Source organism: Elephas maximus, chromosome 8, assembly GCF_024166365.1.
Source record: "Elephas maximus indicus isolate mEleMax1 chromosome 8, mEleMax1 primary haplotype, whole genome shotgun sequence".
Classification (NCBI taxonomy): Eukaryota; Metazoa; Chordata; class Mammalia; order Proboscidea; family Elephantidae; genus Elephas; species Elephas maximus.
In genome coordinates this window covers 45,895,337-45,911,455 of record NC_064826.1, presented here as the reverse complement: position 1 = coordinate 45,911,455, position 16,119 = coordinate 45,895,337, and the positions used below count along the sequence as shown (strand labels likewise).

The 16,119-nt window shown below is 37.5% G+C and overlaps 1 protein-coding gene across 2 annotated transcripts in view; it reads right to left on the bottom strand.

Annotated features, from left to right (window-relative positions):
* RELN (reelin) overlaps positions 1-16,119 on the bottom strand; it is a 526,658-nt gene that overhangs the window by 220,806 nt on the left and 289,733 nt on the right. For both annotated transcript variants that reach the window (XM_049893075.1, XM_049893076.1), the window contains exon 9: positions 2,099-2,195. In XM_049893075.1, the coding sequence (XP_049749032.1) occupies positions 2,099-2,195 (97 nt within the window). The remainder of the gene's footprint in view (positions 1-2,098; positions 2,196-16,119) is intronic.

The window sequence follows — 16,119 nt, the reverse complement described above, 5'->3', positions numbered from 1 at the left end:
TGTAGGTTATAGATGGCGTACTTTACCTTTGGGGGTAATCAATTCTCCTTTCTTTTAAAATATTTCATGATGACTATGCTTTTTTTTTTATGCCTTTAGCTTTAAAAAGAGTTTAAACTGATGAAGAGAAATATCTTGATTTTCAGCAGAGATTAAAAATATGTTCACTTTTATCATCAATGTCAAAGAAAATTTGCATTAGTGAGTATGATGGCTTGGTGCATAGCTTAAAATTAAAAGTCCTGTCTAGGGTAAAAGTAAATTGAATCAGCTAAAGGTGATCTTTATATGTTGTAATTAAATGTATAGTTTCAATATTTGCCATATCAAAAGCATGCAGTTTTTTTTTGGCCAGCAAGAAATATCTACTATAATTTATCTGAACTCTGATAAAAAGTCCTGGTTACGAAGTGGTAAGCACTCGGCTGCTAACTTAAAGGTTGGTGGTTTAAACCCACCAGCCGCTCTGTGGGAGAAAGATGTGGTAGTTTGCTTTTGTAAAGATTTACAGCCTTGGGACCCCTATGGGGCAATTCTACTCTGTCCTAGAGGGTCACCACGAGTCGGAATTCGACTCGACAGCGCTGAGTTTTTGGCTAAGAGGATAAATAACATATTAAAAAGAGAAAAATGGAAATATGGGTAAAAATTCCAATGTTTATGCTTCTTTGCTTATAGTCATTTATATAAAAAATATTTAATATGAATACATTTTCAAAATAACTACTAGAAGTTAGAAAGAATGGCAAAATGTTGTTTTATGGAACTGGCACTGTATGTCAGAACGCAGCTTGTATCCAAAAAAGACCAAACCCGTTGCCGTCGAGTCACTTCTGACTAATAGCGACCCTACAGAACTGTGCAGAACTGCCTCATAGTATTTCCAAGGCTGTAAATCTTTACAGAAGCAGGCTGCCACATCTTTCTTCCATGGGGTGGGCAGGCGGGTTTCAACAGTTGACCTTTTGGTTAGCAACCGAGTGCTTAACCACTGTGGCACCAGGGCTCCTTCTGCTTTTATCAGGTACCTATAAATCATATTTTACCCTGCCCCAGAGATATATTAAACCCAGTGTATTAAAATCCATGAGTTAGAATCACTTTTCTCAGTTATTTGTTAGACTAGAACTTAGACTTGTGAAGATTTTGTCTGTTTGAAATACTACTAGAAACTTGGATAGACTGGGTTAGTAGTAAAGACTAGTAGCTTACATAAGAACCTGATATCTATCCTACTCCACTAAATGAATCACAATTCTTTCAATACGGAAATATAGCAAGGAAACTAGTATGTCAAAAAAAAAAAAAAACTGTTAAAAAACTGATGGAAAATGGTGTACTTAAATTACATTAATTGAAGGACTAAACCAATCATAATATCAACTTTATAAAAGTTCAAGGTATTTTTTCCATTTAACTATCCTATACCTGAAAAGAAGCTGCCATATAGAATTTTATTTTATGATTATATACTATCCAGAAGTAGCGAACGTAATTTGAGTTTTGCTAACTTAGCAAAATCTTTTCAACATGAATGAGTTTCTTCTTCCTCAAGTATTCTACCTCATTTTCTTGTTGAGAGATTTAAAAAGAAATTAATAAAGTCATATCAGAATTATGATAATGAAATTTTAGAAGTGGCCATAGGAAAAGTTCAAAGTAAAATAACAGAATGAGAGATTACATGCAAAAGGCCCAGGGGCTATTAACTCATTATCATCACAGGCTGGAAAGGATTTAGGTGGTCATCTGATATATTCCCAGGTTTATAAGCCAAGCCATAGCCAGGCACCTACACAGATGGGTGGTCATTTTATATTATGGAGGATGTTATTATTAAATGTCATGATCCCACACCAACTTTTACCAAAAATAATTTGTTAAACAGTAGGTACTACTGACGGTGGGAAGTTTGGAATGGAAAATGACACTACTCTTCAAATAGGACAGGTTGTAATATGCGCACCCATCTATTTCAACATAACTAACAATCAGAAGTACTTTGAAACCACAAGAATAAAGTTGGTGGTAGAATGAAGGCAAATGAGGGGTAGAAATCTACCTATGTCAGAATTTATGAAAATAAATTACAACAAACCTAATTTTCTCAAGCTGAATCCAGTCCGCACTATTATTCTTTGTATAGGACACGGTGATGCTGGGGTCTGAATAACTAAAGCGACATGAACCTGAACCTGTAAATAACAATAACAATAAAACTGAGAGTTAAAAAACAGTGAAATCAGATATTATCCTTCCTGATAAATATTTTAGATACTTTTCTAAATATTTTGTTATTTATCTAATATCTCCCCCATTCTTCTATGCTGAAATTTCTTGTGATCCATTCTGATAAATGTTATTTGATAAATAAATTTAGGAACCAGAAATAGTGCAAAAAAGGCAAATTGCAGGAGTCTTTAGAGATACAGGCATTAACAAATGAAATGATAAAACAAGCACTTAATTCTCCGCTGACAAATAATGTCTAAATATATAAAATGATTAATAATGCCATTATGGTTCTTGAATGTTGATATCAATTAATACTGATTACTTTAAATGGTACATAAGACCTTAAATTGAATGAGGAGTAAAAGCAGTAAATATTTGTAAAGAAAATCCAAGTACTAAACGAGTGAAAACTATTACAGATATGCTTCATAACACTCTACATTAAAGATTTAAAAGATATTATGTTCTTTTGTGAATATTTGGTGATGATTTCTCACTATTATTTTAAACATTGGAAATATGAGTGCCAAAACAAGTTTTAAAACTCTGACAAGAATTTGCTTCTACACGTTCAATGAATTCATACAATGAAGCAATTATGACTATAATTTCGAAGATCTTAAAATACCAAAAACAGCCATGAAACATTTGCAAGAAGTTTACTGTAACTGATATTGCAAAAAAAAAAAAAAAAACACAATTTTTTTATACTACATTAAAAACAAATGAACCAAAAGAAATTGTGCAATTTATGTTTAGCTTTCCCCCATCTGCTGGTGAAGCCTGTTTCAGCAAATGGCATCTGTTGACGGTTTTTACATTTGTAGTACTCAGGAGTTCCAAGCTTTAATCAGACTCATTTATTTTACTTCAGTGGTGTCTAGTACAAAACCAGCTAGTTTTCAATCACCAACGCTGGCAATGTGCTAAAAGGCCAAATAGCAGTTTTGCTGGATTTATTCTCACAGCCAAAACATAGGTGAAAAAGCATGAAAGAAAGGGGTATTCAAAGGAAAGCTACCCAGCAACCCCGAGCTCAAACAGAAACCCACCTTATGCCATTTTAATCATTGTTAAATTCTACCTTTCACAAGCAGCTGCTTAAAATAAATAGCAAACTGTCTGGAAAAGGAAACAGGGAGGATTATGTGGGACAAACTTCAACGCAGACAAGAAGGAGCTCTGGCAGAGAATCTGCTATTTCAAAGGAAAGTTCAAATTAGCCTAGAGAATTCGAATGCTACCCATGTGCTTCCTTTATGTTTTAGATACCACAAGTACTTAAAAGCAAATGTATAAGATGAATCCCTGAAAAAGGAAAGGGTAGAATAGATAACCAAAAATGTTCTTTACCTCATACAATTTCTTGTAAACTGTTTACAAATTCAAAAGAGAGAAGGTAAGCTGATGTACATCAAAATAGAAATGGGTCTATACATGATCTTGATGACAAATATAACTGCGTTTCTATTTCTTATATCTTTACACTGTAGTGAGAGTAAATTTATTCTGTAACCATAAAATAAAAAGGTACCTGGCAGGTGATTCACTCTTCCTCAGCCCCTAAGTCACTAAGTTTTCTCATATTTAGTCTCATATCTAAAACATTAATATCTTTTGAATCTACCTCCCCCTCACCATTCTCAATGGACCCTCATTAGCTCCTGCCAGGACTCTGCATTGGTTTCCCTGTCTCCAGCTTCACCACCCTCAGTCAGCTACACTCTTGCCAGAGTGCTCTTTCTTAAAGTGAGCTGAATCATGTTACCTTCCTCCTTATAATCTTTCAAAAATTCCTCAGTCACCCCAGCTACAACACCAGCACCAGTGGGGTAAAGGCGCACAGCTCCTAGAGACCAAATGTGTACCTGGGAAACACAACTGACCCAGGGTATCTTAAAAGGTTCCCAAGTAGGAAGATGGCCAAAAAAAGGATTAGGGACTTAACAGAGGGGAGAATAACAGGAAGATCAGGACTGGGGTGTGTTATACAAGTAGCCAGCCAGAGGAGAGGCACTGCTGATGCCAAGGGAACTATAGGAGGAGGCCCCAGCTAGAAGATGTGTGCCTACCGAGCCTCCCCAAGAACCAGTCAGCTTTGGATACTTGCCTCACCTAGAGGCCACTGACACCAAACTACCATTCCAAATGGCACCAGTCCAGTGAATACATGATTCCCACCCAACACCAGGTACAGTTATGCCATACATTGTTGTTATTAGTTGTCTGGTTCTGTACCATGTTCACGATCGTTGGTAAGTTTGAGCTTATTGTTGTGCCCATCCATTATGCCACATACACTGGGTGAAAATTTTCTTCACATAATCCCTTCCAAAATGCACCCTCACTCCCTCACTGTAACACAGACTTTGGTCAGCATAATGAGACTGATCCTTGCTCAGAGTAAAAATGGTTGCTTGATTCTGTCTGGGGTGAGGGGAGGAAAGAGTTAATCAGTGTTCACTCCTTTCCAGTGTGCCAGGTGCCTAAAGTCACCCCAACTTCCTTCACCCAGATGCTGTGGTGCAGAGCTACCACAACCCCAAAGCACCTCTTATGTACTGGGGAGACAATAACAAACAGGTGCCACCTATAACAGGTATCTCTTTCTCTCCCCTCTTAAATGAAAGATATTTAATTGTCAAAGCTTAAATTTAAAACTGGGATGGAAAGACAACCCCAAATGTCAAATGCAAAATACCCTCTCATCTGCAGATCTGTTTTCCCTGCTTTAGATCATTCTAACATAATCCTTCACTCTAGGGAGCAATGTTTCAGGGATTTAAAAGATTATTAACAGGGAGGATAATTTAGAACCATGGTTATCAAAGCATGGTCTGAAAGCCATCGATGAGCTTATACTCGTCTAAAACTTCAAGTATTTTGTTTCTTACCCACGGTAAGGGTACAAGTAACCTACAAAGTAATTAAGAAAGACTAAAGTTTACTATTCATAAAATAAAACTAGAGAACTTTTAGCATTTACTGAGGACCCCAGTAATCTAAGAAACCTGGCTTCTATGGAGTGCTACAAACACACAGATTATAACAATTCCCACAGTGTGGGGGACGACAGATATTTTGTGTTAAAGGTACCTTATCAGTGCTTTTTCCTTTTAGTCTTTATTGTCAATTCTTGGTTTAAATTGATAACGATAAAGATAAACTTATTTATAATAACCGTCACTTACATTACTATTGGTTGTTTAGTCAAGCCCATAGTGTACAATGACGGATATTTTTTATCAACAACTATATTGGCCTATTACTTCTTATAGTTTGTCCTATAGCTTTAAGACATACGCATTGCTATGTAAATACAAGCCATCTCTACTCCTCTGCCAAAGGTGTATACATATGCCCTGAAACTATCTTGCAATCAAACAACACTTCATTGATGATGCCCTGCCTAAGAATTTGTGCTATTGTAACAACCCGCTTTGCATCACCAAGTTAAGTACAAAAATACTGGGTTATTATTGTTTTTCTATTTTTTAATTTTTTAACATAAAATTACATGTTTGAGTTTATCCTTAGGCATATAATTTTATGTTAAAAATCTGAAAATTAGAAAAAAATATAGCTCATTCCAAGCAAGGTCATTAAAAAGACAGGAAAGAAAGAAAAGACCAAAATAGATGTCAGAAGAGACTCGGAAACTTCCTCTTGAATGTACACTAGCTAAAGCAAATGGAAGAAATGACGAAGTAAAAGAGCTGAATGAAAGATGGGGAGCTTGAGAAGACAAAATAAAGTATTATAATGAAATGTGCAAAGACCTAGAGTCAGAAAGCCAAAAGGGAAGAACATGCTTAGGATTGGAGAAAGACTTATTAATAACCTGCGATATGCACATGACACAACCTTGCTTGCTGAAAGTGAAGAGCACTTACCGATGAAATTCAGTACACTACAGATTGCACCTCAACATAAAAAAAAAAAAAAAATACTCACAAATGGACCAATGAGCAACATCACGATAAATGGAGAAAGAACTGAAGTTGTCAGGGATTTCATTTTGTTTGGATCCACCATCAATGCCCACAGAAGCAGCAGTCAAGAAATTAAATGAGGTACTGCACTGGGCAAATCTGCTGCAAGAGACCTCTTTAAGCTGTTGAAAAGCAAAGATGTCACTTTGAAAACTAAGGAGTGTTTAACCCACATCATGATATTTTCAATTGCCTCATATGCATGCAAGAGCTGGATAATGAATAAGGAAGACTGTAGAAGAATTGATGCCTTTGAATTATGGTGGTGGTGAAAAATATTGAATATACCATGGACTGCAAAAAGAACAAATAAGTCTTGGAAGAAATACAGCAAAAGTGCTCCTTGGAAGCGAGGATGGTGAGACTTAGTCTCACATACTTGAACATATCATCAGGAAGGACCAGTTCCCAGAGAAGCACATCATGTGTGGTAAGGTAGAGGGTCAGCAAAAAACAGGAAGACCCTCAATAAGATGGACTGACACAGCGGCTGCAAAGATAGGCTCAAACATAGCAACGAATGTGAGGATGGCACAGGATCAGACAGTGGTTGCACACAGGGTTGCTAAGAGTTGGAACTGACTAGATGGCACCTAACAACAAGTTCGTTCTTACTAGGTAACAGTGCTATGCTAATAGTTAGGAAAAACAGGAACACCAGACAGTAAAATCTACATGTACCATGCTGTCTGCCCATCCGTACCTACGTTTTTTCCTTTCTCCTGTTACAGGGTAGGAGCCCTGGTGGCACTATGGTTAAGTGCTCAGCTGTTAACCAAAAGGTGGGTAGTCCGAACCCACCAGTTGCTCCTCAAAGGAAAAGACCTGTGATCTGTTCTCGTGAAGATTACTGCCTAGGAAACCGTATGGAGCAACTCTACTCTGTCTTACAAAGTCACTATGAGTCAGAATCCACTCAATGGTACACAACAACAAAAACAATTTGTTACAGGGGATGAAGTGCATCTGCACCAATCAAAGGTGAACCTACTCTTGTGGTCTAGATTCCATCTGCTCTCACATTTTCAAGAACCTTACTCCTTAAAATATCCTCTTTTTCTCCTGCATCATCAATTTTTTTCCAACTTCCTGGATCATTTCTATCATCATACAAACAAGACTAAGCATCTCCCATCTTAAAAAAAAAAAAAAAGCTTTCTTGATATCCCACCCTCTCCTTCCATTTTACTATTGCTCTTCTTTACAGCAAAATTTCTCAAGAGTTGTCTAGTTATTGCCTCCACTTCCTCATCTCCAATTCTCTTCTCTCCACTCCACACAGGCCATCTGCTCTCCAGCACTCCACTGAAACTGCTCCTGGTTAGGTCACTGGGGACCTCTATGTTGCCAAAACAATGGACGACTTTCCAAATTCAGCTTACTTGACCTCTCAGTAGGATTTGTCAAGTCATTCCTGCTCCCTTTCTTGGATACTTTCTTCTCCTGGCTTCTACCACCTTCCTGATTTTTCTCTTACTTCATGGGCAACTCCCTCTCAGTCTCCTTTATTTATTGCCCCTTTCCTGGTTGACCTCTAAATGTATTAGTGCCTTTCTCTTCTCTTATCTATGCTGCCTTCTTTGGTGATTTTAGCAACTTTTAAGGCTTTATGTAACATCTATAGCAGATAAAATCCAAGATATATCTACCATGAGTGGCCTGGGGCCACTGACCAGGAAGGACACTTTTCTAGAGCTGATGCCCTGATTTGGACTTACAGTCTCCCAAAACTGTGAGACAATAAATTCTTATTTTCAAAGCTACACATTTCTGATATTTTATTGTTGTTATGATAGCATTAGGTAACTAAGACAGAATTAAAATATGACAGACAAAATTTTATGGGTTATTACGGTAAATTTTCAATCCTTCTATAAGCCACTTAAGAACGTGGCAGCTAATCAAAAAGGCCGGCAGTTCGAATCCACCAGCTGCTCCTTAGAAGAAACCCTATGGGGAATTTCTACTCTATCCTATAGGGTTGCTACGAGTCGGAATCCACTCAACAGTAAAGGGTTTTTTTTTTTTTTTATCAGCCAGATGAAATAAGGTGAGGAATAATGACAGCCAGATGAATTATTTTACTTATTTATCATGATGGCTCAGAATAACTGAAAAGAAGCAATCTTCAAAGTCATACAAAATGGTCATAAACCACACAGAAAATCATCCTCGGGGCTCATGCTGTGAGGAATTATTTTCCACTGCATTCAAAAAAGTTCCCCAAATATAATATCTTCTTGATAATAAGACATTATCTTGTCTCTTTAAGTTGATATACTCTGTTTCTATTTGAATATTTAAGCACATTATCACACTGTCCTAAGGGGGAAAAGAACCACACTTTTATGTTGAGAAAGAAACCTAATAGAATTGTAATCTTATAGAAAAATCCTCATCTAAGAATTGCTATGTGATGGATTGATAAGAAAATCTTTGACAGCTACATGCATCTCAGAACGTACTGTATAGCCTTAAACAGATCTTATTTAATTTTTCACACATGGGAGAACTCTACAGATAATGAAGTCAATGCTTGTTAGCGTTACTGGTAATTCTGCATAATTTTATTATTCACTTTTTAGAATGCAATTTCCTCTGATGTAAGGTATCTTACAGAGAGGCATTACAGTATAGGGGTTTGGAGAATGGCTGCTAGAGGCAGGCTGCCAGGGCTGGAACCTGGGCTTTGACATGTCTTAGCTGTGTGACCTTGGGCAAGTCCCTTACCCTTTCTGTGCCCAATTTTTCCAATTTGTAAAATGGATAATAATAGCAATCACTTCATAGGACTATTGTGAAAATGAAGAAGTTAAAGCATGAAAAGTGCTTAGAAAACAGTTCTTGGCCCACATTGTTTAATATATCTTAGCTATGATTCAATAATTTTTATTTCATCAATTCATTTATCCTAGAAAAAGGAACAAATGCCTCATTCTTCAGCTAAATATTAAATTTAATTACTGGCTGATCAAAGAACTTGTGGCACATTTTTCTTTCTATGACTTTTTTCACTTTGGGTCATTTTCCTACTCTTTGCTGGAACTGGTAGAAGTTCAATAAAGAAATGAAAACTGATGCCCAAATGATTAACTGACTTGTTTGTTTGCATCACTGATAAATGCATTAGTGGAGGAAGAGAACAGTCTACTGGGCAAAAAAGAGGATATCCTGAGAGTAAGACAGTAAGAAAATTCAACAGCAACAACAAAAAGATAAATTTCATAAGGTCTGTATAATTGCTATAGTGGAGCTGAAATGCTGGTTTTGCAGTTCCTAGTGCCCAAAGAAAATGGGAAAGCTTATAAGTTAGAATTTTTATAGCATCCATGAAGAAGAAAGAATCCCAGTTACTCAAGAAAACAACCGTGGCTGCTATGAACAGGTGGGTACTACTATGTACATTCCCATTTTACAGGTAAGGAAACTGAGGCAAAGAGAGTTTAAGAAATTTAACCAAGGCCACATCTGCCAACAAATGGGATTCAGAATTGGGCAGACCAGATCAATGCTTTTGACATCTTTACTACCGTATTTTTATACAAATAATGCATGCCTCCTATGTTTGTTTGCCAGCTGCACCCTCCCCGCAACGAGGTATTTTCAGAAGTGCAGCTACACGAATTTTTTTTTTATGTGCTGCTGTAAAAAAAAATAGCATAGAGCTCTTATGAAAATACCTCATGGTCATGGAAGGAGGGCATGGTTGCCAAACTAACAGAAGGTGTGCATTATTTGTGTAAAAATACAGTATACTGCTTCTGGTATACAAAACATACTCTGTTTCTCTCTTTTTTGTTTTACTTACAATTATAGTTTTATTGTAGGAAGAAAAGGGATAGGACGAGGTCTAGGAGGGTTCCCAATATGAAGTTTCCATGTCCCGTAAAAGAGAGCCACTACTATTTCTTGTGCATGGATGTCTTTCACCAATCAGGAAGCCCATGGAGTGTCTGGGTCCACAGCTTGGTGGCACAGTGGTTAAGAGCTTGGCTGTTAACCAAAAGGTTGGCAGTTCAAATCCACCAGTAGCTCCTTGGAAACCCTATGGGGCAGTTCTCCTCTGTCCTATAGGGTCACTATGAGTCAGAATCAACTTGATGGGAATAGGTTTGGTTTTGGTTTTTAATTACATAATTCAGTTCTCTCTCCTGATGCCAGCTGATAGCATGAGGTGGTCTTTCTGGCCTGAACAGCCCCTCTACCCTGAGGTCAGTCGATATCATGAAGTGATCATGAGGTATTAAGCATTGGGACATTCTGCCTTTTTTTCTTTTTTTTAAACACACATTTTAATGTGGCCTGAATATATTTTCCTATGGATCCCCTTCCTGCATATTTATTAAATATGTATCTTTCCTTTACCTTTTATACCAACTCCTTAGATCATCTCTCACCCAAATCAATGTGACAATTTCCTAACTGGGCTCTCGGGGAAAACAAAAAATTAATCCTATTCTAGAGAATGTATTAGCCATTCCCTTAAAAAAAAAATCTATAGAAAGGCTTTTTAGAGAGATTTTACAAAAATTATATTCCAAAAAGATAACATTTTAAATCTTTTACGGTAGCAGACTGTCATATCTTTCTCCCACGGAGCCACTGGTGGTTTTGAACTACTGATCTTTTGGTTAACAGTTGATTGCTTTACCCGCTGTGCCACAAGGGCTCCTAATTATGTGGACAGTTACCCTGATATAATATTGCAATAAGGATTAAGTTTAAGATACCAGTGTAAACCACATTTGTATCTTAACTAACAAATTCCATAATAGATTGTAAATCTGCTCCAAAGTAACCATCCTACTTAAAGAAACAATTAATAATAACAAGTATAAAACAGAAATTAAAAAAAAAACAAACAAACCCCATTGCCATTGAGTCAATTCCAACCCACAGCGACCCTAGAGGACAGAGCAGAACTGCCCTACAGGGCTTCCAAGAAGTGGCTGGTGGATTTGAACTGCTAACCTTAACCCTGTGCCACCATGGCTCTTTAAAAAAAAGAATGACAAAGTTTAATTTTATATGCTTGCGTCCTTTTACTGTTAGAGAAACACATAACTATAATTCTAACAAAGACTTCATTGTAACATTGGACTGGTCTATTAACAATTCTATTCAATTTGAAATTACATTTGATAGAGGTATTAACTTTTACCTCTGGTTCTGTTTAAATAAGACTATCCCTTGTATAATTTATGAAAATCAATAGACGGTATGTAACCTTCCACTTAGGCCATAGGAAGCCAGAACAAGGTGAGCACTCAATCAGCCAACTACCAAAGGTATCTCTTATGTCGGAGGCACCTGTATACTAAAAAGTCTCGTTACCTGTATACTAAAAAGTCTAGTTACTTTCTTATGGTTCAGTTCTGCTTCTCTTAATTTTGGCTGTCATTCAGGATTAACTAGTAAATACAGACCCTCTGAACACCCTTTCCCACTTAAGAAGCCATAGGTCACTTAGTACTGTCATTCACATAAAGCTCTTGTGACAGCTCCAAAAACAGTCCTCATGGCTCTTACTCTGGCCATTCTTTTGCAGGGCTAGCTCCTTCACACAATTCAAGTCTGCCAATGATCGCACTCTTAGAGGCCTGTCCCTGCCACCTTCAGTAAAATGCCACCCCCTTTGCCTACTGACCCTTGTTTTATTGTCTTAATTTACTTTTCTTCATTGCATTTATTATTCCTTGATATATTCATTTGTTTGATGGTTACCTCCTCCCAACAGACTGTCAGCTCCACCAGGGCAAAGACTTTGCTTTGTAAATGCTGACTCCTCAGTGCCTTGAGGTTGCTTCGCTCAGAAAAGGAGCTCAATGAATACTTACTGAATGAATATTCCCTAGGTTTTTTTTTTTTTTTTTTCACTTAAACTGTAGGAAGAGACTCTTTTGGACATGTTGTCGTTGTTGTATGCCTTTGAGTCTATTCTGACTCATAGCGAACTCTTAAGACAGAGTAGAACTGTCTCATAGGGCTCCCAAGCTGTAAATCTTTACAGAAACAGATCACCAGTTCTTTTCTCCCACAGAGTTGCTGGTTGGTTCAAACCACCCACCTTTCAGTTAGCAGCCAAGCATTTAACCATTGCTCCAGAAGGTATGCTTTTGGATATACGACACTACAGTATAATAATAACAGTGCTGTATATACTATACTTTTTGGTAGCACCTTTTCAGCAGTGTAGGAAGTGGTTGGTGCTTATAGTCTCTGACACTGTCTGACACTGACACTCCCTTGTAGAAAGAGTCAGAGGGGTAGCACGTCTCATCTCTCAGGCTGACAGTGAGAACTCTTTGGGTAACAATGCTACCTGGTTCAACACTGGCAATTCTGTTCCTCTACTTAATATTTTTCCCTGGTGACAAAAAAAAAAGCTACACGCATATATTAACTACAATAGGTTGAATAAGGATATGGCAGCTACTTCAGTATTTCTTGGGGAGCTGCCTTAACTAAAATGGCCTACATAATAACCATACGTTCCGACAAAATGTATTCCTGGTTCATTCATGATTCATTACTTTTACCCCGTTTTTATATTTAGGACCATAGTGGGAAGACATTTATGAGATAATGAAGATGAAACCTCTCACTTCACAAGCAAGTCACCAGGGGTCCAGACAGTCTGTACTACTTACCTAAGGTTATGTGGTGAGTTCAGTTGGCAGAGAAGAGACTAGATGGTCTGACTGCCAATCCAGTGCTCTTTCACTTCCCCCATTTATACGGACAGTAAATGTAGTTTGTCAATGAATATGAGTTATAAAGGCATGTAAATGGTATATAATATTATGAATGTAGAAAATCCATGGTTTAAAATATCTATATGCAATAAAAGTATTAGTTTTCATAAGTGATGACTACTAATTAAAAATTGGAACACTAGCTACAGCAGTATATTGGAATCTCCATGGCTCCTAAACACAACTACTGAGATAGGCAAAAGCAATGGAATATTAACAAACAAAGGAAAGGAGACAGGATATTGGTACTTAGAAGGGAAAGTTGAGGCTATTTGCAGAAGAGTGTGAAAGAAGTAAGGAAGTGATAAGATTATTATCAGAAAACATATATATATATATATATCTCAACGTAACTTACGTAAATGTGGTGCTTAATTCTAACATATTTAAAATAAGCAGAAGCAGATTTACCCCAAGCTTATGAAGCTTAAGCTCTAGGGCCTCCCACTTGTATGAGAACCTTCTAGGGCCCTGGGAGGAGCCCCAGCAATGTGTTCACATGACCACATTTTATAACACTTGCAATTAATTAAGACTGCTGTCTCCATTCTGACTCTCCCTTCCTTATGCTCTGCCTCCTGTCAGGTGTTACTGGAGGGCTATGGCTGCTTTTCCAATCCAGGTAAGGGGAAGCTTGAGTTGGAGATATGTTTATTTTGGATTTAGTGATATGGTTATGTGATTCATAGGTCACTTCTATTTGACAGTGTACCATTCTCAGTATAGGAAGGGTTTCCAGGAACTTTCCCATAGCCCACTGTGCTGATTCATCCAGCATCATGACTCAAGGACCATGATGACAAACTGCTTAATGAGTGACATCAATTCAAAGAACAGTTAAGACGGAGCAAAGAAAGTTAAGATGCCCTGACACCTTAAATTTATAGATGAAAGAAATGCAATGCAGATTTTCCCAATTTGATAAAGATCATAAAAATTTATACATTATCAATAAGGAGCTGTGAAGGTAATTACTAATAATAAAAAAGAAATTCCAATCCACCAAGCTAGAGGCAGACGGAACTATTTTTCTATTTTCTCTATACAAAATATTTTTAAAAATCATTATCACATGAGGAGTATGCAGCCAAATAATTATAAAGAAAAATGTACTACAGGGCATTTCAAGTAGTTAATATATAAAGAGATTGTATTTCGGATTTCACAGTGCTTGGAGTTTTGTCAGCTTCTAAAAATGTGCAATTTGTTGTGAATTCTTCTCGCATTCTAAAAAAATACTCTAATTTTACCCAGCCTTGAACGTGTGTTGTTGTTAGGTACTGCTGAGTCAGTTCCAACTCATAGCTACCTTATGTACAACAGAACGAAACACTGCCGGGTCCTGTGCCATACTCACAATCGTTATGCTAGAGCCCAATGTTGTAGCTACTTTGTCAATCCATTTTATTGAGGATCTTCCTCTTTTTCACTGACCCTCTACTTTACCTAGCATGATGTCTTTTTCCAGGACTGATCCCTCCTGATAACATGTCCAAAGAATTTGAGATGTAGTCTCGTCATCCTTGCCTCTAAGAAGCATTTTGGTTGTACTTCCTCCTGACAGATCTGTTCGCTCTTTTAGCAGTCCATGGTATATTCAATATTCTTTGCCAACATCACAATTCAAAGGTGTCAGTTCTTCTTTGGTCTTCCTTGTTCACTGTCAAGCTTTCGCATGCATATGAGGTCACTGAAAACACCATTGCTTGGGTCAGGCGCACCTTAGTCTTCAAGGTAACATCTTAGCTTTTCAACACTTTAAAGAGGTCTGCTGCAGCAGATTTGCCCAACGCAATGCGTCATTTGATTTCTTGACTACTGCTTCCATGGGTGTTGATTGTGGATCCAAGTAAAATGAAATCCTTGACAACTTCAATCTTTTCTCCATTTACCACAGTATTGCTTACTGGTCCAGCTGTGAGAATTTTTGTTTTCTTTATGTTGAGGTATAATCCATACTGAAGACTGTGATCTTTGATCTTTGCCAGTAACTGCTTCAAGTCCTCTTCACTTTTAGCAAGCAAGGTTGTGTCATCTGCACATCTCAGGTTGTTAATGAGCCTTCCTCCAATCTTGATGGCCCGTTCTTCTGCATAGAGTCCAGCTTCTTGGATTATTTGCTCAGCATACAGATTGAATAGGTATGGTGAAAGGATACAACATTGACACACACCTTTCCTGACTTTAAAACATGCAGTATTCCCTTGTTCTGTCCAAACAACTGCCTCCTGATCTATGTACAGGTTCCTTGTGAGCACAATTAAGTGTTCTGGAATCTCCATTCTTTGCAATGTTATCTATAACTTGTTATGCTCCACACGGTCAAATGCCTTTGCATAGTCAATAAAACACAGGTAAACATCTTTGTGGTATTCCCTGCTTTCAGCCAGGATCCATCTGACATCAGCAGTGATACCCCTGGTTCCATGTCTTCCTCTGAATCCAACTTGAATTTCTGGCAGTTCCCTGTCGATATACTGCTACAGACGCTTTTGAATGACCTTTAGCAAAATTTTACTTGCATGTGATATTAATGACATTGTTTGATAATTTCCCCATTAGGTTGGATTGTCTTTCTTGGGAATAGACATAAATATGGATTTCTTACAGTTTATTGGCCAGATAGCCATCTTCCAAATTTCTTGGCATAGATGAGTGAGCATTTCCAGCACCACATCCATTTGTTGAAACATCTCAATTGATATTCCACCAATTCCTGGAAACTTGTTTTTCCCCAATGCCTGCAGTGCAGCTCGGACTTCTTTCTTCAGTATCATAGGTTTCTGATCATATGCTATTTCCTGAAATGGTTGAACTCTGACCAATTCTTTGTGGTACAGTGACTCTGTGTATTCCTTCCATCTTCTTTTGGTGCTTCCTGCATTGTTTAATATTTTCCCCGTAGAATCCTTCAGTATTGCAACTTCAGGCTTGAATTTGTTTCTTCAGTTCTTTCAGCTTGAGAAATGCCAAGCACGTTCTTCCCTTTTGGTTTTCTATTTCCAGCTCTTTGCACATGTCATTATTACACTTTACTTTGTCTTCTCGAGCCCCCTTTGAAATCTTCTTCATCATTTCTTCCTTTCACTTTAGCTACTCTACGTTCAAGAGCAAGTTTCAGAGTCTCTTCTGACATC